Here is a 20,808-nt window from a genome sequence, read left to right as displayed (position 1 = left end):
TCATGTGGGGGCCCCCCTTAACGCGTGTTTACGTTGCGAGAGTTGCGCTTGTCTCGTAAACACACATTTCGAAGAGGTTAAAGCAGGCATCTTCAACCCGTTGCTCGCGAGCACCACGTTGTTCCCTGAGGCGCTTAGAGTGCTCGATGCTCTTGCCCGATTTGGTGCTCGCGAGCACACAGTTCCAATTAAACATCATCTTATACAAATTGCATTTAAAAATTGAAATTATCCTGATTTCATGCATTTGTATGTCAAACACGCCGTAAGGGGTGCTCTTCTTTTGATGATGGGTACAAGCAGTGCTCGCGACTAGAAAAAGGTTGAGTACCTCTGGGGTTAAAGGAAGAAATTTTCATTCTATTCCGAGCGCCAGACTTCTCGTTGGGGTAATGACCGTTTGCCCATGCGAGGAAACAGGCTCTGCCTAGGATTACTTAGCGATCTGGAAATGTGCCGCTTAGCGCATTTAACACATTTACCCATACATTACTCTCTTGTCTTTCTATTTTCTCTTCACATTGGGCTCCCATGGGCCCCCAGCCCTTACGCCCGCTAATGGCTCGAAATAGAGTGCCAGTCACGGGCTTTAAACTCTTGATTCTGGTTCTGTTCGCAACAGCAGTTGATACCGGTTTCCGTTTAGCGCAAAAGACGTGCCATTGGCGGAGAACTGGCGGAGGGCTGGCAGAGAACATTCCAGAGGGTTCCGCCCCTCCAGACAGTGGCGCCACAAACTTGGTACTATGAAATAGAAATTTGTGGAATACGTTTTTTTCTCGAAGTTTCGGCCAGAGCTATAAATGGTGAAGCGATCACAAGAGGAGAGTCTGGATGAAAGTCAGTTGTGATTTAACTTTGCGAGAAAGTTGTTAGCTCTCTGATTAGGTTGTAAATACATGTATGAGTTGCTGTTCTGTAAATGAATCTGTTTTTATCCGTCGAACCGCTTCTTGTTTTGCAATCACGAAGTCTTGTGGAAATTGTCCGGAATGACATGTAGTGCCATCTGTTGCCAAAACTTACAAATGCAGCATAATTCTGAAATGAAGCCGTATTTTTTTTTTTCATTTGTCATATTTATGGCCATGCATTTTCACACAAAAATGAAAACTCGTGCGAAATAATGCTCAAATTTTAATTCATTCTAAAATATAATTTGGTAGACAATTTTAAAAACAATAATAATTATATAAAATTTTTAATTTGTTAAAAATTTTGAGTAGTTTGGCTTTCTTTCGTAGTCTGTACTAAGGCCCTTATATAGTGTCTATAGTCTGTACTAGAGTCGTGGTTCTCAATCACGGTTATTAATCCCAGTATCATCTCAACAGTTACCAGGAATGTGTACATATCATAGCTAGGGTGCCATTATATAGGACGAAACGCTGACCTATGTAGTCCATAATATTGCACGTACTCCTACTTGACTTTTCTTTCTTGGAAACGGAGCACCACCTACTGAGGATGAAGATTCGAATCCCGTTGACGGACAGTGGTAGTCGGCTGAAGTTGGTTTTCTGCTGTTTAAGTCAAACATTTACCATCTTCACTTCAAAATATGTGAGACAGTGGCTCTACCAGCATAACTCTGACAATACAAATATGCTAGGACTACACATATACTCAGAACACACATTCCGGTAGGGTTAAGTAGAAGTACTCACCGGCAAACAGTGGTGGTCGGCTGAAATTGTTTTTCAGCAGATAGAAGGCCTCTGCAGTATTTGCCGTAAACGTCATTCAGACTACATAGCAAGTTTAGCACATTTTGAAACACAGTATCCTATTTCGTTTCTTCTTATTTTGGCGTAGAATATTCCCGATTGGCTCATAAATACAGCATAGTGATTGGATGAGGGGGGCATGGAAAAATCACCAATTCTGAGCCCGATCATTTCTTTTCTCTCACAATGATTATACTGGCACAAGCAGGGATTTTTTTTCCCCCTGAATATTCTGAGGGAAAATGGACTGCTTACTGACGTCACAAGCACACTGTGGAGAGGCTTTCTATCTCTAGGAGGTGCTGGCGCAACTCGGGTCCATGGCCATGGCCAATTTACTATCTACCGAGTTATGACAAAAGTGTGTGTGTGTGTGTGTATCTAACAGTCTGAGTGTGTATATAGTTTTGTGACTGATTTTCAGTGATGCCATCTATATTTTAGAAGTGAATTGAGTGAAGTGTAATGATTGAATACTTATATCATTTGTATAGGCCTGTTGCTCTCTGAGGCGAGACTTTTTAAGGGGAAGATCGGCTCGCATTCACGCCTCAAATTTGGGAGCCACAGAAAAACAATTTCAGCCGACCACTACTGTTTGCCGGTGAGTACTTCTACTTAACCCTACCGAAATGTGTGTTCTGAGTATATGTGTAGTCCTAGCATATTTGTATTGTCAGAGTTATGCTGGTAGAGCCACTGTCTTCCATATTTTGAAGTGAAGATGGTAAATGTTTGACTTAAACAGCAGAAAACCAACTTCAGCCGACTACCACTGTCCGTCAACGGGGTTCGAATCTTCATCCTCAGTATGAAAATCTAGCGCGATGACCACACGACCGCACAGCGGCAAGAGAGGTGACTACTATTCATTGAGGTACCAGCAATTTTATCCTTCTTAAAACTAATAGAGTAAAAACCACACGTCCACATTCATCCTCAGGATAAAGATTTTGATGTCTTCCACACTTTTTTCACATCTTCGTTCATACTTGAACCATGATTAAGGCACACTAGAATCCATGGGACACCATGTAAGGATGATTTTATATCGAATCATGATCGAACATGAAAAAAATCGATTACGGTAAAAATATCTTATACATGGATATCAATAAGAATCTCCAACGATTTTTGAGGGGGGGGGGGGGTCTTGATTGAGTCAGACCATGGGCCAATGAAACATTACTATCGAAGCGTGCATTTTAAAGGCTACACATTAAAAAAGGGAACACTTTTCTTGGCCTAATCCCTTTTGTTCACCTGAATAAAAATGGCAACTCTAATGCTTGAAAAAACGGGACACGTTTTCAATTTTTTTTCCGGGATGGTCAAAATTATGTTAAAATACGAAATGTCCTAGAAAATACGGGACGCATGGTCATCCTACTCCCGGCTGTATTACACGTCGGAAACCGGGTTTTTTTGAGATGACGTCATGTTACACAGGTCCAACCTTTTCATCCCCGTTGGATATGGAACCGTAAGCCTTCTTTTCTTCTTCTGCGGGGGGGTTCTCAAATTCCACAGAGGGATTTTTTCGTATACACAGAATACATACATACTTCGTGTTAAACGCTGGCTAAAGAAAGCGAGTTGCGTCAGACTCGAGACGCGACGACAAACTGGAATTTTGCAGAAATACGCAAGACGATACAGTACGTACGTACTCACACTTACGAGGAATGCGAGTCTTGAAAAAAATCCCACATATTTGGGTGCCGCGAATGAAAAATGCCGTTCTTGACGTCACCAAAAAGTGTAATTATTTTTCGAGGCATATACCTTGTGAATGTTTTCTGAGAGAGAAAGAGTTTGGCCTACGTGATAATCGTCAGGCAACGTCCGTCGAATATATATTAAGACTAGGACTATGTTTGAATTCAAAGTCCTTTCATCAAGAGCAAAAACATCGGAAAAAGCCATCTCGCATTTCAAATTAATGCCCTATCCGTAGGTGGTGCGAGCCTTATGCAGGCCAAAGATATAGATCCGTGATAATGGCGCTCGGGGCTATTATAATCAAACCCGGTGTCGTTTTCGACCTTAAATCATTGACCCTTTTTTTTTTTTTTTTAACAGCAAGTCTTATTTTGAGCTGGGGTCTAAAATTGGACTCCTGCAATGCACCACAAAGAGACAGTATCCATCCCGGAGAGAAGTGATTAGTGGATTGACATTGGCTACGTGCGACTTTCGCCTTTAAATGGTCATTCAAGGAACGGAAAAAGTACTAAGGTCATCGCTTAATGAATCGCCGATTCTGCTCTGGAGAACATTTTACAGTGGGATTTGTTTATTGATTCTCATGGATCATAATGATGGCCTAGACATATAAAAATATGCACTCGAATTCGGACTCGGGAACATATATAGAAAATTGGTTATAACTTCATTAGTTGGTTAACTAGAAACTTTGGATGGGTAAGTTTCGGAGGTATAGGAAGAAATATAGTAAGGTCCGTCATAACGAGTATACTGCTTATAACGAGAATCTCGCTATAACGAGTGATTTTCAAGTTAATGTCAAACAGCTAAAGATACCAAAAATATTCTGTTATAGCGAGTTTTGGAAATTAAGAAGCATTCGCTATAACGTCAAAAAAATTCTAAAAAAAAATGTTATCTTTTCCTTCTCTGTCTCTTCAAGAATCGGACATGATGACTTCTTATAAAACAAATGCTCCTTGTAAAAGATTTTACAAGGTACTTTCTAACAAAGAATGGACACTGAAAAGTCGAATTTATTTATTATTATTTTACGGGGGGATAGAGAATAAATTCGACAATGCGTCAGATATTACATTGGGCAATGAAAGAGACTGCATCGACAATAGAATAGACTACATCAGCAATGGAGAAAAACTACATTCGGTAATGAAAGAAATTCGGCACATCAAATACTACATTTGGCAATGAAGGGGAGAGAGAGAGAGAGAGGAGTTATATTCATCAGTGAATGAGAATGAATTTGACGGAGATAGAGACTACATTCACCAAAGAAAGAGACCACAATAGCAATGAAAGAGACCACACTGCAAAAGCAATGAAAGATACAACAATAGCAATGAAAAAGACTACACCACAAAAACAATGAAAGAGACCACATTAATAAAAAAACTACATTCGACAATGGAACAAACTAAATTTATCGATGAATGACTCACTTCGTCAACAATGAAAGAGACTAACTACATCAGCAGCACAATGAAAGAGACTAACTACATCTGCACAATGAAAGAGACTACCTACATCTGCACAATGAAAGAGACTACCTACATCAGCAGCACAATGAAAGAGACTAACTACATCTGCACAATGAAAGAGACTAACTACATCTGCACAATGAAAGGGACTAACTACATCTGCACAATAAAAGAGACTAACTACATCTGCAAAATGGAAGAGACTACCTACATCAGCAGCACAATGAAAGAGACTAACTACATCTGCACAATGAAAGAGACTAACTACATCTGTACAATGAAAGAGACTAACTACATCCGCAGCACAATGAAAGAGACTAACTACATCAGCAGCACAATGAAAGAGACTAACTACATCTGCACAATGAACGAGACTAACTACATCCGCAGCACAATGAAAGAGACTAACTACATCAGCAGCACAATGAAAAAGACTAACTACATCAGCACAATGAAAGAGACTAACTACATCAGCAGCACAATGAAAGAGACTAACTACATCAGCAGCACAATGAAAGAGACTAACTACATCTGCACAATGAAAGAGACTAACTACATCCGCAGCACAATGAAAGAGACTAACTACATCAGCACAATGAAAGAGACTAACTACATCAGCAGCACAATGAAAGAGACTAACTACATCAGCAGCACAATGAAAGAGACTAACTACATCTGTACAATGAAAGAGACTAACTACATCTGCACAATAAAAGAGACTAACTACATCCGCAGCACAATGAAAGAGACTAACTACATCTGCACAGTGAAAAAGACTGCATTCAGCACATTATATACTATATTTGGCAATGGAATTATGGTGATGCTAGTGCTGGTGGATGTGTCTGGTTGTTATTTCGGAAACATACAGTCATGACTCCTTTCTTTTTTTAGTTATTTAATAGAAGAGAGAGAGACATATTCGGTCGACAGTTGGAGCCAGACTGAACTCCAATACAAGAACACGCTAGATAATGCCTAGCTAGTGAGTGGCATAAAAAATATAATAAAAATATAAAAACTGTACAAGACAAGCAGCGCCACAGAATAAACCGAATTTATCGATGAAAGAGACTCACTTCATCAGCAATGAAAGCAAATACACTCGGCAACGGATGGTACTACATCTGGCAACGAAAGAAACTATGTTCAACACATTAGATAATACATTCGGTAATGACGGGGGGGGGGGGGGCTCTCTACATTCATCAGTGAATGGTAATGTATCAGACAGCGATAGAGAGATAATGTGTATTAATAAAGAAAAATACCACAATAATGAATTACTACATCCCCCATCAAAGATTATCCAACAACAAACAACATCCATTTTGAACGTGCAACAACAATAATACTCATATGCGCTGAACTCAATAGAGCTCGCTACACCACCATTAGGTGGCCATGAAATACAGAAAAATATCTCCATTCCTCAAACCCTTTTTTTTTTCCAAATACAATGACATCAAAAGATTCCTTACCTGATCAAGGGCGAGTTTCAACTCTGCAGATTGCTGCTGGCCCGCAAGAACCATGTCCCGGCTGAAATCATGCATGCTAAGATCGTTTATGTAAAGTCCCGTATGGAGCATGGCGTCCAGATCCCTCATACTGAAAATGTAAAAAAAAAAAAGGACAGATATTTACTTAAATATCTCCTCGGGATGAACGACAGTTGACGCACAATCACTTGTATTTCAATTTCCACGATTTTCCATCACGTAACCGTATAGTTTCGAACGCATTTCAACGGCATCGCGAAATCCAAGTTGTCATCTTAATCATTAAGATGCTTGTTAAACTGAGGGACGACATTGCGAAATAGCCTTGAAACTTCTCGGCAAGACAAAGAAAAAGGCCGACGCGTTGAAAGAGATTTTGAACATTTTCTAGAAATTTCGGGCCATCTAGTGAGAGGAAACAATTCGCAGAATGAAACCACAACTATTTCACCAATTAGTTTCCACCATATGGATGGGAGACAATTCGATCCATGCCGCACAGTCCAAGATATTGAACTCGCAAGCCGTAATCTCGATTTCCCATGATCTTTAACCCCTACATGGTAAAATTTCGTTCAACATCGATCTTCTTTGGTGCCGTTGTTGTTGTTGTGCATCAGGTGATCCAATATCCCTCCGGAAAAGAAAAAAAGGGCAAGAGGGAGTGACCGCATGCAGCTGAAATCACACACAAGCTCTCTTGTGGTTTGTCTGATGCGTAACATGGTGTTCATTCAGAGTTATGCGCTGCTTGCTCGGTGGTGTTCAGGACTTTAACGAAGGGGTTGTTGTTTTTTTTTCTTTCCATCCCAAACTTTTAGTCTTTTTCCCATGGCTAGGCCTCTCATTCATGAAAATATGGGGAACCCCGTTCCTGTCTTTTTCTGTATCCCCTAGGTTTAGCCTCCCGCGCGAGTCATCAAAGGGTGCCTTATTCCGTTCACTTCCGCGCGCGCTCGTTTTTTCGGTGGTTTTTCGGCAGAAAATTATCTCTGTAATGACATTTTTAGTCGTTTTTGCTTTGCTTAGAGAACAGGGATTTATATGTATTTCTCGAAACGATTTCTTTTTGGAATTCTTAAGAAAAAAATAGAATATTTTACTATACGCAGAAATGATCTCATTTATTGATAAGAAATAGCAATTAGTTCACGGTGTTTACCATTTGCAGTCGGCTCCGCTTAATCGGTAACGGATAAACGGATACTACCGCTTATAATGGATAAAATCATCCGAAAGCAAATTTTCTTCCATAAGAGGAAATGTGGAAATTCCCCGTGTAATCGAATAGTTTCAACTTATCCCCGCTTAATGGAATATATTGGAATTCACATGACAACACTATAATTAATCCACTAAATTATGACAAATATGTAAAAAGTTAAGACATAAAAAAATCTAGACCGTAGGTCGGTACTGGCCTCGAATAGTCTAAGAGTGGTCTTCAGTTAATTTAACTATTTCATTTTTGTTCTCCATTAATCTCATAGAGAGCGCTAACTTTCTCGATAATCTAATCCCCCCACCCTTCGCTTATACTATTGGCAACAAATTCGGATGCTCTCTATTTAACGAATTGGCAATAAATATGGTAACCTTATCCTAATCTAATCGCACGTTAGAAAAAGGAGAAGGAAAAAAAAGTAGAAGAGAAAGGGAAGAAAAAAAATGAAAGAGTAAAACAGTATAATAGATAAGTTGATAAGAATGTAGATGGAACGTAGATTTTTCTATATATTTTCACCCTCACCCTACCCGTTCTCTTTCACTCTTATAAGAAAGATACATTGTATGTGAGGGGAAAAAAATCACTATCAGGGGTATCCAAAAAACCAAAATGAAAAAAAAAATTGTAAGGTTGCAACAAAGCTTCAGGATGCTCAGTAGAGAGGAAAGAAAACAGGGTGAACTTGTCTGAATTTATTCCACTGGCGTTTGGACGCAATATTACGTCCATGATCGTAAGGGGGGAGGGGGTTAAAAAAATCTGCATAAACAACATGACTTCATGAAAGAAAATCTACCAAAGTCTATTTCGATTTCAATAAAAAATTTTCTATTTTATTATTTCTACTCAAAATCGATTTCAATCAAAGAAAATCTAATTTCGACGTTGTCGATCAAGCGGTATTACAATGGTTTCGTGCTGCGAGTCAAAAAGTCATTAATTAACGGCGCCATGATTCGGCACAAAAAAAAAAAAAAAGGGGGAGTAAATCGCCAAAGATCTTGGAAACCGTGAAAATGTTTTGCTAATGGACCGACAAACTCGGGGTTGTCAGTAGACATCAAGAGGAACAAAAGTTTTCAACGGAACTTTGTGTCGCAAACCACGTTGAGAGGGTGAAAACCGCGAAAAACGCATGCAGGTTTCCACGTCACGCTGCAACGACGACGTGTGCAACGACGTAAAAATGATTTTCGGACGCGCTCGAAGATACCGGGCATGCTTTGATGTCTGCCGCAGCGACGACACGTGATCCATTGCCATCTACTCGACCGTAAATCATATCAGCGTATTCCTCGTTCGTGTAGTCAGCCATCACGATACTCACTGAAACAAAGAACTAACTGCTCTACACGTGCTTACTACCGCGATAGCGCTGATTTACGTCGCCCGCAGCGCGTGATCCTACCCCAGCGCATGCGTTTCGCGACGCTGCTTACGTCAGATATGGTGAGCGAACCCACGAACGCGTTTTAGCGATCAACTGACATCCACTTTCCGTCTCCCCTGGACTCAGAGCCCGCATGCGTTTTTCGCGATTTCCAACCTCTCAACGTGGTTTGCGACGCCATGTTTCATTGCAATTTTTTGTTCCTCTTGATGCCTACTAACAACCCTCTGAGTTTGTCTCGGTCCATTAACAGAACAAACACCCTGTAGATGGCAGCAAAGGAACAATCTGGCATTTAAGACATTACAAGCAGAATCAGGTCCGGTCGGATGACAAAATTTTTGATAAATAATTTCACGAAATTTTAGCTCAAATTCTTATTGAGTATCATCCGGATGACATTTTCAATTATGATGGAACAACTGATCCAAACGGGACTAGTGTTGGATTCTTGGTGTAACAGAAACTTGTTCTTTATGGACTCGAAACATTTCCGGTGGAAGATTCAGGGTAACTTCAAATTACGCAAGAAAAGATTTTGAAATTAATTTCAAAATTAAGAAAGATTTTAAATTTGAAAACGAATGCGCAGAAACTGATGAGAACTCAAACTGCATGCGTGAAAAAAGGTAAGAACGATGAATTTTTTCACTTCCTTGAAATGAAAAATTTTTCATTTCATTTTGATGCCTGATTTATTCCAGAAGCTTCATTACACTATTGATCCTCCATCAATTTTCAATATGCAAATTATACTAACGGTGTGAAACGGCAATTGTGAATTGTTTCCCGCATAATCGAATACCCAGCTTAATTGGATATTTTGTTCTGGTACCGTTAATATCCGTTTAAGCGGGGCGACTATAAGTGGTATCAGATTCAAAAAAAAAATAAATCCATCAAACTTACACGGGTGTCCCTAGGTAGGCCATGCTTTTCCATTCCTCCATATACATCATCTGACCCTTCAAATGAAGTAACCTATCTTCCATGTCTGAAATCATGTGAATCATACAGAATTAAACATGATCATGATGATTCAATTAAATTTTCATGGGTTTTCCATGACAGTGTGGTTAGCTAATCAGTAATAACGCGTGTGAAGCATGTACACAGGTAAATGTGAAAGTTTCATGACTCGAAGAAAACAGCCGATTTGAGAATTGTATAGCATTCATTTTGAGGAAAAATTTGGTTTTTCTATAATTTCAGTCAAATCTGTATGAGTCGAATAAGCAGCGGCGGCCGACAAAAAAACTTCGAGTTATCGTTAGTTCGACTTATCGGAAATTCCGATTTCAGAGTGAGGAAAAGAAAGATGCATTAAAATAACAGCTCTATTTATACGAAATTTTGCGTTAGTAAAACGTGTCAAACTTCTGGAGATGAAAAATTTTCGAAAAATTAAGTTAGTCTAATTTCATCATATTTAGTTATTGAATGAGAATATTCAGAAATAAACTAGACGCACATAATACTGTATTATGGAAACGGACGCAGACACGAAACTCGTATAAATGAAACGAATTATAAACTAAAAAGTTGTATACAAAAAGATTATTTTCTCTCGAAAAATACAAATACAACGCCACAACAGGCAAATTGCCCAACGAGGTGGCTGACTTAAGAACATCATGGATCCCCGAGCCATTTTTTGGAGGCCCTACCTACTACTGCTACACCCCAAATGCACCCCACCCCCCCGCGGAACCCCCCAACGAATCGGTACATGCGGGAATGTGCGTGTACGTGTAGTGCAACCTGACGTAAAGTTTTGTTTTTCTGTGTAATGCTTGTTATGTGTAGTGCTGTCATCTGCCCCCAGTTTTTCTAACTATGAGTGAAGTGTTATGGTTGAATGATTTTACCGTTGTAGGACTGTTGCTCTCTGTGGCGAGACTTTTTAACGGGGAGATCGGCTCGCATTTGCGCCTTGAAGTTGGGAACCACAGAAGACCAACTTCAGCCGACCACCACTGTGGGGTTCGAACCCGGATCCTCGCATCACGAGTCCGCACTATAACCACTCGACCACCACAGCGGCAATCATGCAATCATGAATTTTTTGATTGTTTTTCCTATTTTGCCCTTCTTTCGTGAGAAAGTCATTCACCTTTTGCAACTGCACGGCTAAATGAATCTGCTAAATTCTGTTACAAAATGCTAATGTTAATTCAGTGCTTTCAAATGTTGATTTTATTTGCTAAATTCATTATTAATGATAGAATTCATCATTTAGCAATAGAATTATTTATCATTTGGCAATAGAGTACAGTTCAGCATTTAGCAATAGATAGCTAAAACCGCTATAAAGGGCTGGAATCCGCAGCCTTGGTATTTCAAACGAAGTGAAAAGACTTGTGGGGCAATTAAGAAGAAATTTGGGAAATGGGAGTTTGAAGAAGTGGCAGAGATTCGAGAATGATCTAAATATATTGTGTATTTAGATCATTCTCGAATCTCTCCCAACTCATTGCTAAATGCTGAATTATAATTCTAAATTTTATTGCTAAATGCTGAATTATAATTCTGAATTTTATTGCTAAATGCTGAATTATAATTCTGAATTTTATTGCTAAATGCTGAATTATAATTCTGAATTTTATTGCTAAATGATGAATTATAATTCTAAATTTTATTGCTAAATGCGCTAAATTCTATTGCTAAATGCGCTGAATTCTATTGCTAAATGACAAATTCTATTGTTAAACGTGAAGTTCTAATGATAAATGCTGGATTCTACTATTGCTAAATGACAAATTCTATTGTTAAACGTGAAGTTCTAATGATAAATGCTGGATTCTTCTATTGCTAAATACTAAATTCTATTGCTATTTTAAACTGTTGTTAAATACTATAAACTGCTATTTTTTAAAATTTTTGTTATTTTCAAAAACTTCGACTTGAAGGAATATAACTTCCTTTTAAGCGGGCCAGTGGTGATCCGCGGACCATAGGTTGAAAAACGCTGCCATACTGAAATATGTGTCCACCTTTTTATCACGTTTACAATCCGTGATGGAAATGGTGATAAATGCCAAATCAGCGTGTTCGACGACGGTGCCATCTAACGGTTCACCGTTTGCGTTGCGAACACGCATTGTGCGACGGAAATTATTTATTTAGATGTGTTGTATCACTCCTTGTAGAGTGGTCAATCAGTTCTGTAGAAAGCTAAAAATTTCTCGCCAAAATAAATGCTATCCACCTCGGTCTGGCTATTTTCGCAAAACTTTCTTATGTACCTTATGTACAGGGTGGTCGTAAAACAACTTTGCCAACATACGAGCCGCTAGCAGCCGCAAAAATTAACGAATGGGAATGAAATTTGAGATGTAGGTGTTTCAAAGTATGTTCTCGAGAATGAAGAGAAAAACGAAACCCTAGCTTTCGCAGTGACGGTCACGGCAACGGAATTTCGAAAATTTCAAATGACAACACTCATTTTTATGCATTGCTAAGTGATCGGAGCCGTGAAAAAAACATAAATGGCGTTACAAAGGTACCTGTAGCAAAATAGACGTCGGCGTAGAACGCAGACAAAGAAAGAATGTCTCACCAATGAAGTTGATGCGCTAACCCCTCGGTGGAGAACTTCCGGCGGCAGTAATGTTACATGCATTGGTTGTTTCCGCGTATTTTATTTTTTTTTGTCTCCGTTAAGCGCCGGTGTTTATTATGCTACAGGTATCGTTCTAACGCCATTTATGGCATTTTACTGCTCCGATCACTTTGCAAGGAGTGAAAGTGGGTGTTGCCATTTGAATTTTCCGAAATGCTTTTGCTGCAACCGTAATCACAGAAGCTACATTTTGCGTCTCCTCTCATTCTCGACCGTATATTCTGAAGCACCTACGTATCGAATTTCGTTCGAATTCGTTGATTTCTGCAGTTGCAAGGGGGGCTCGTATTTATGAAGGGCTGAGTTACTTTATGACCACCCTGTATTTTTAAAGCGATTTTCTCAAGAAAAATACTGACGTACTCACTGACGTCATCAATGTACAAGTCGTCGTCGTCTTCGGACGAGAGTATCGAATTGTCACAGCTGTCTTGGTGCTTACGTATCGGCAGGACGGAGCACAGCTCGAATATGTTGTTGGAATGGACTAGTATCTGGAAATGAAAAAAATCAGAATCCGGATGAAAATATTCGAAAGAAACCGCTCCAATCGCATCATTTGGCCGAATTAGTTAATTATTCTCGGACTCAGAACTCACCGCTTCCCAGGTGCACTGGATCAACGGCCTCGTGAGATCGAAAACCTCTGGTAGCCTCTTCCCAGCGATTTCAGGCATGACGGCTCTCAGACTCTTTCCGATGGTCTTGATGGTGAGGTTGTTGTCGAAAACCAGGCAGAACGGGAATATCTCTAGGAATAAGAAAGCTTTTATGGGCAACATCGTCTTGTCTATCCGGTGGGAGTTCCTGTTCTGTTCGAGCTGGAACGCCCGATTATCGAACGAAAGCTGCATGATGACGTGCAGTGCGCCGACGCTACTCTCGTGGCTCAGAACGTGGACGTCTACGGCAGTATTGTAAAAGTGACGGCCGACTTCCTGGAAGGGAAAATATATATATCAGAAGTTATTCTACGGTGGAAGAGTTGAAAAGCTGATCATATTGAACTGACGTGGACGTCTACGGTAGCGTTTTAAAAGTGACGGCCGACTTCCTCAACGGGAACGAAAAATATTATATATTAGAAGTTATTCCACTTAAGGCAGGGTTAACACTAACATCACACGGCAAGAGATGCAGCATGCAGCTCGACGCGGATTGGTTAAAAAACTTGAAGAAATTGTTAAAAACATAGAGAAATTCAGGTTTTCCTCACCAATCTACGCCGAGTTGCATGCTGCATTGCTTGCCATATCGTGCCAGTGTGAACCCTGCCTAAAGACTAGAAAGTTAGTAATCATTTTGAACTGACGTGGACGTCTACGACAGCGTTTTAAACGTGACTTGGGAACGATAAACTGAATATCCAAAGTTATTACACGTGAGGAACTTGAAAGTTCATCATATTGGACTGACGTGGACGTCTATGGCAGCGTTTTGAAAGTGACGGCCGACTTCCTCAACGGGAACGGAAAATATTTATTAGAAGTTATTCCAGTTATAAGGCAGGGTTCACACTGACACGATACGGCAAGAGATGCAGCATGCAGCTCGACGCGGATAGGTTAAAAAACTTGAAATTCAGGTTTTTTTACCAATCTACGTCGAGTTGCATGCTGCATTGCTTGCCATATCGTACCAGTGTGAACCCTGCCTAAGGACTAGAAATTTAAATCATTTTGAAATGACGCGGACGTCTACGGCAGTATTGTAAAAGTGACGGCCGACTTCCTCAACGGGAACAAAAAATATATATTAGAAGTTATTTCACTTAAAGGCAGGACACACACACACACACACACACACACACACACACACACACACACACACACACACACACACACACACACACACACACACACACACACACACAAAATACGGCAAGAGATGCAGCAGCAGCTCGACGCGGATTGGTTAAAAAACTTGAAATTCGGGTTTTTCTACGAGGAGTTGCATGCTGCATTGCTTGCCATATCGTGCTAGTGCGAACCTTGCCTAAGGACTAGAAAGTTAATCATTTTGAACTGACGCGGACGTCTACGCCAGTGGTGGACGTCTACGGCATTGTTTCAAAAGTGACGGCCGACTTCTCTTGGGAACAAAAAAGAAATATATATATCTGCAGTAATTGCACGTGGGAGACTTTTGAAAGTAAGTTAATTATTCTAAACTGATATTTTTTTTATTTTAGTGGTTTTTTTTTTTACCTTGATCTGCCCAATGGTGTACCAGAGGAATCCTCTCCGGGTGCTGCGGTAATGCAACGTCAGACCAGTCGACGTCTCCCTTTCGCAGAAGAAAGACGGCGCGTTCATCCTCGGGTAACTGAACTTGAGATACTCGTGGAGGTTGTCCAAGCCGTTGAGGAAGTCCCTCATGTGACGACCGAGCACGGACAGAACCCTGTCGTATCCGTAGTGACCGACGAAAGACACGAAGAACACTCCCATGCCTTCCAGGAACTCCTTTTCCGTCACTCCTAGAACCTTTATAAAGAAATATGGAAGCATATAATTGCTTGATCTAGAAAATAATCGACAAGTAAAACGCGAATGACTAACAACAAACTTATGCTTTTAGGCATGCCCCCTACAAAACGTAGATTTCGAACAGGCGTGTGTGGGTTGGCTCATATGACCAAATGGTTGTAACGTAAACTCGGTTATAATATTCATAATCGATGGCCTCAGCTGATTCCTATGGAGAATGATGTTAACGAAACTTGCTTGCAATGTCTACCCAAAAAGCAACGACCAAGGATATAACTACGCATTTTTTGTCACTTTGCTTCCGTTAACCAAGAAATTCCTAGGAAATGCCTATAAGAATGTCCCAATCTTTTTTTATTCAACAAATCTTGCTTTAACGCAAACATGGTAGAGCATAAAGCATCACACAAAGATCACAGTTATGCTGGATTTGGAAGGAGTTGACAAAAAAATCTCATTAAAATAATGTAAACTTCTCTGCATGGACGCACATGCCTCACGAACAAGGGCCCGATTTCAGCACACGGGCAAGTGGAGAAATTGTTCATGTTATCTCAATCCCTGTTATATCTCTATAAGTTTCTGCTTAATTATAAGGAAAAAATTTGTCCATTTCGCTGACAATCGGCAATATTTTTGGCAAGAAAAGGCGATTCCCTGCGTCTTAGACCAGACTTCACCGCATTTTGCTCGACAAAATATGGTCACCTTTTAATCATAGTGAAATAATTTCATTTTTGTATTTGATTTGAAATGCTGAGTATAAATTTAAAATTTAAAATGTGTCCTGGAAAACGTCAATTCCGATTAAAACGACACCTCGGTTACAATGACAAAATTCAAAGGAATCTTCGATGTCGCTATAACCGAGTTTGATTGCATTTCGCCAGAATGTTTGCGGCTTTTGGCTCCTCATTATTTTCCAGCAACAGCTTCCCCTCGAGATCGAGAACATGTGCCGAGAAATATTTGTATTCAAACCTTATTAAACAATTATCTGACAGTAAAAAAGGACATTTTAATGAAATTCAACAAAGAATATTTTACGGCACACCTGCTCAATCCACGTCCCGCGAACCAAATGCGGACCTCGGAGATCACTTAAGTGGCCCGAGGCATATTTCCAGATCATTTGAGCTGCCAACGGCACACATTTAGATCACTTGAGCGACCCCAAGCACGTTTCCAAATGATCGTGGTACATTTGCAAATTACTTAAGTAGCTGGCGGCACGCTTTCAGATACTTGAGTGGCTCACAGCAGGGCCGTCTTAAGAGCATCAAGGGCTCCTGGGCCAAATGATTTTTCTGAGGCCATACCTGACAAATTCTCGAAAATTTCAACCCCATTTCATTTTTGTGAGGCCCCTTCGCCTCGTGAGACTGTGCCCGGGTGGGCCCATGCGCCAAGACGGCACTGGCTCACAGCATTTACTTCACTGAAGAAGCTCACGGCATTTTTTATAGATCATTTTGGCACATTATCATTTAAGTGACTCGAAGCGCATTCAAAGATCCCTTAAATCCCCCGCGGTATACTTTCAGATCACCTGAGTGGCTCGATCCGCATTTCCAGATAACCCAAGTGAATTTCCAGAAAACTTTTAAATGAATGAAGTGGCCCGCACTCTTCCCAGAAGGTTGAGCACCCCCCTGTCCTTTGGCAGGGGTGCACAACTTTTTCAGTTAACGGACCAGAAACTGGTATAGAAAGGGGTGACTACGAGACCCATATTTTTTACGGGACATCCCCCTTTTTTAATTTTGGTTGTCGCAGCTTCTTTTTTTCATAAAATGTCCCGTTTTTTGATATCCCGATATAAAATTTTGATTTTTTATCCTGATATCTTGATTATTTTTAAAGACTTAATTAATTTATAATTTGACAATTTTTGGGCTGTAGTTGGAATTATTTTTTGCGATAATTGGAGATATCCCGTATGGAGCTAGATTTTCCGTATTTTGATGAAGGAAATATGGTCAGAGTATGCTTTTATCGCGTTGTGTGTGTGTGTGTGTGTGTGTGTGTGTGTGTGTCCATAATTTTCTACCGGAACACTTCTCTCGACCCGGCGGGCAGCAGCAGCATTTCGCCCGCAGGTTGGGAAGTCTCGTCCTACGTGTTTCATGCAGGGCTGGAACTAGAGGTGGGGGAAGGGGCACCTGCCCCCGGGTATCGAAATTTAAAGGGGCGGCAATTTTAATTGAAAACAAGTAATCACCGTTATAAAGTAATCAAATTTTAACGTCGTGGGGCGGCGGAAATTCTAGTTACGGTTCTAGTTCGACGTGTAAGGTGCTGACATCTATTGCAAAAAGATTTTTAGGAATGTAATGTTTTAATTTTTCCAAGAGCAATATTTTTCTTTATAACGTGAAATCATAAATTTAATTTTTTTAAAGAAATTAAAACGTATAAATACATATATCTGAATTTTTATTTTACGTCAACTTTTATTAAAGTTATTATATTTTATGAAAAATATGTTTTATATCTTCTCTTCAATCTGAAATTTGTGAAAAAGCTATCTGGAGGATCGAACGTTTCGGGTCCAGATTAACGATTCACTATCAGAAATTAAGCAAACACGAGCTTCCATTTAGCTCAAGGAAGCGTTCCTGAGCCACACACAACTCCATAACTTTCACACGAATGATTTTCCCAGAGCCCAAAGGGGAATGACAGCGTTATTTGCCGATGATTCTTATATTATCCAGGTTGAAAGAAATCCTCAGAAAGCCCTGGATAACGCACAATACACAATAGCTGAGGTAGAGTCATGGCTGCGAAAGAAGCCGTGTTGTCATAAATCAAACAAAATCAGTATTTATGTGGGTGACCCTCTTCGAAATATCCTTCCCACGAACGCCCACACCACTATCGATGGAATTAACGTTTTCCCGTCAACACAAACCAAATATCTCGGCTTGATCTTTTAGACTAAGCTTCCAAGCACACTGTATGACACCGTAATAAACAAAGCAAAAATTGCTTCAGTAATGATCCGTCGCCTCTTCAGTGCCAGATCTACACTTTTGATGAATAATAAGTTAATACTCTATAAAATGCTGATTCGCCCCACACTCCTGTATGCATGGCCCCCACATCCTGGACAGGGGGCTTCCAGGCTGGAATCTTTTGCGGGCCCCCGGTCAGACTTTTCACGGGCTCCTTCTGTAGTTAATTTATAGCGTGAAAAAGCAAAAAATGATGAGAACTGTTCCGGGCCCCAGGGCTAGAGCCCTGTCAGCCCCCCCCCCCTTGGGGGGGCCATGCCTGTATGCGTCACCTGTGTGGATATACAGCAAAAAAAATACAACTTGGATAGCACTCGAGCCTCAACAAAATAAATACCTGATACGAGTCACGCAAGCGCGATGGTTTGTGCGTAACGGTAATTGTTGCGACTCCCACTGCTTCCCAACAGAGGGAGGCAGAGGTACCATATGTACGAGCTGTATTATTATTATTATTTCTTTTTCCTTTTTTTGTGTGAGTATATTTCAGTAGTACACATCATGTAATTGAGGAGAAAAGAAGGACAGAGCGTCTTCTGTCACTCTGATTTAAGAAAAGAAAAGAATAGAATGGTTTTGTTTTTCGACTAAGTGTTGTTTAATTCTTGCCCAGTGTCACTTCATTCATAATGCGAGAGGGGTAAGTTTTAATTTTTATTTGGTAGAAACATGGTTTCTAATTAAATTTTAGATCGACCCGGACGGGTTCCGCTTTGTCGATCCCTAAACAAGTGGCGAGCCAGCCAGGATAAAGAATTTTTGATTTTAAGAGTTTTTAAATGAAATAATTTTAAATTTAGTTGAAAAACAATTTTTGGATTTTCCAAGTGAAATAAGTTTAGATTTTAATCGAAGGTATTTTATTTGAAGAATTTCCATCATGGAAAAGTTAGTTAGACAACGAAAGCCAATTAGAAGTTCATTCACAAAAACGGTAAACTCTCTTAAAGAGGAATTAGGTAATAAACCAGTGAATCAGAGTGAAATTCTAGATAAATTTACCAAGCTTGAAGAGTTAAAAGAAAAACTAGAAAATCTAGACGGTTCGGTTCTAGATGCACTTCTAGACTTGAAAGATGTTAGTGATGACGATGTCTCAAAAGAATATGATACCACGGAAGAGTATAGAGATGTGTTTATTACCATCAAACGTCTGGTAAATGAGGCATTACAAAATGCCAGTCCAGAACAGGGCAGTAAGGCAGAATCTGTCATTAGTTCGAATAGACGTACTCAGTATAAATTGCCAGAAATTGAGCTTAAGAAGTTTGATGGCGAGTTAATCAATTATTTACCGTTTTGGGCTCAATTCAAACAAATTCATGATAATGATGAATTGAGCGAAATTGATAAATTTCATTATTTGTGCCAGGCTATGCAATCTGGAACCAAAGCCAGAGAATTTATCAATGCATATCCTGTCACAACGGAAAATTATGAAAAGGCAATTAATGCTTTAAAACAGAGGTTTGGTAAAACCGAATTATTGATTGAGGTCTATGTAAGAGAATTATTAAAATTGATAATTGATAATTCAGGCCATAACAAAAATAAGCTGCCCTTGGGAAAATTGGTAGATACCATAGAAGCTCAGTTACGGGCCTTAGAATCTATGGGTGTTGATTTTGAAAGCAATGGAGCTTGGCTATATCCCTTAGTAGAAAGTTGTTTGTCAGAAGAAATTCTAAGGGCCTGGCAACGCTATTCGTATTCTTCCTCCCCCGCTTTAGAAAATTCCACAGATGTGCACTCCATCCCCAAGGAAGAATTTCCCCCTCAACGACAACCAAGTTCAAGGTTAACGAGACTCATGTCTTTTCTGCACCATGAAGTAGAAAATGAGGAAAGGGTGTTGTTGGCAAGAAAGGGATTCGAGGGAGGAAGGGATCAACGACCCCGAGAAAAACAGAAAAAGGGAGATTCTCCCCTTCCCACAGCAATAAACCTACATGCTGGGAACGTTAAGTTGAACTGTATTTTTTGTGATCGTCCCTCACATGAGAGTAAAGATTGTTTTGAGGCTATGTCTCTTTCACTGAATGCAAAATTAGAAAAAATTAAAGAAAAAAAATGCTGCATGAAATGCATTAAAAGAAATCACATTGCAAAATTTTGCCGTACCCTCGTCCGTTGTCATATTTGTAATAAGAATCATCTCACGTTACTATGTCCCGAAACACCTTTGAAAAAGGCAAAAGATAGACGTACGATAGAGGATAATAAAACCCTTTCTTCAGATTCAAGCACTGTGCAAAGCACATCTGTTCAGGAGAAATGTACTTCATCTGTGGCATTAATGACATTAGAGCTTAAGGTTACGGGGAAGTTCTCAAAGCAAGTCCGTGTGCTTTTAGATTGTGGATCGCAAAAGTCGTATATTAAACGGTCCACAGCCGAAGAATTGGGCCTCGAATGCGTCACAGTGGAAACTATATCACATACCTTATTCGGGGGTTCAACAATCAGTGCTAAGCCCCATAAGAGATTCCGTGCAACTCTGGGGGCAACCGATAGATATTTAAAAACACAGTTAGAATTCGAATTTTTGAGTCAGGAAGTGATTTGCGGAAGTATCCCACGGTTAGCCCTTGACAGTAAGCTACTAGAAGAGCTCAAAATTAATAAAA

At 39.9% G+C, this 20,808-nt stretch overlaps 1 protein-coding gene across 1 annotated transcript in view; it reads right to left on the bottom strand.

Annotated features, from left to right (window-relative positions):
- Window positions 1-20,808, bottom strand: part of LOC149081411 (soluble guanylate cyclase 88E-like) — a 91,586-nt gene that overhangs the window by 36,527 nt on the left and 34,251 nt on the right. Inside the window, exons 2-6 of the mRNA XM_089238237.1 lie at window positions 14,883-15,161; window positions 13,275-13,613; window positions 13,043-13,169; window positions 9,963-10,047; window positions 6,415-6,544 (exon numbers count right to left, since the gene is read on the bottom strand). Of these exons, the coding sequence (XP_089094363.1) occupies window positions 6,415-6,544; window positions 9,963-10,047; window positions 13,043-13,169; window positions 13,275-13,613; window positions 14,883-15,161 (960 nt within the window). The remainder of the gene's footprint in view (window positions 1-6,414; window positions 6,545-9,962; window positions 10,048-13,042; window positions 13,170-13,274; window positions 13,614-14,882; window positions 15,162-20,808) is intronic.

The sequence above is a fragment of the Pholcus phalangioides genome, unplaced genomic scaffold, assembly GCF_987345545.1.
Source record: "Pholcus phalangioides strain wild (caught in Gottingen) unplaced genomic scaffold, Ppha-v1.0 ptg000010l_1, whole genome shotgun sequence".
Classification (NCBI taxonomy): Eukaryota; Metazoa; Arthropoda; class Arachnida; order Araneae; family Pholcidae; genus Pholcus; species Pholcus phalangioides.
This window is presented reverse-complemented; position numbering and strand designations above follow the sequence as displayed.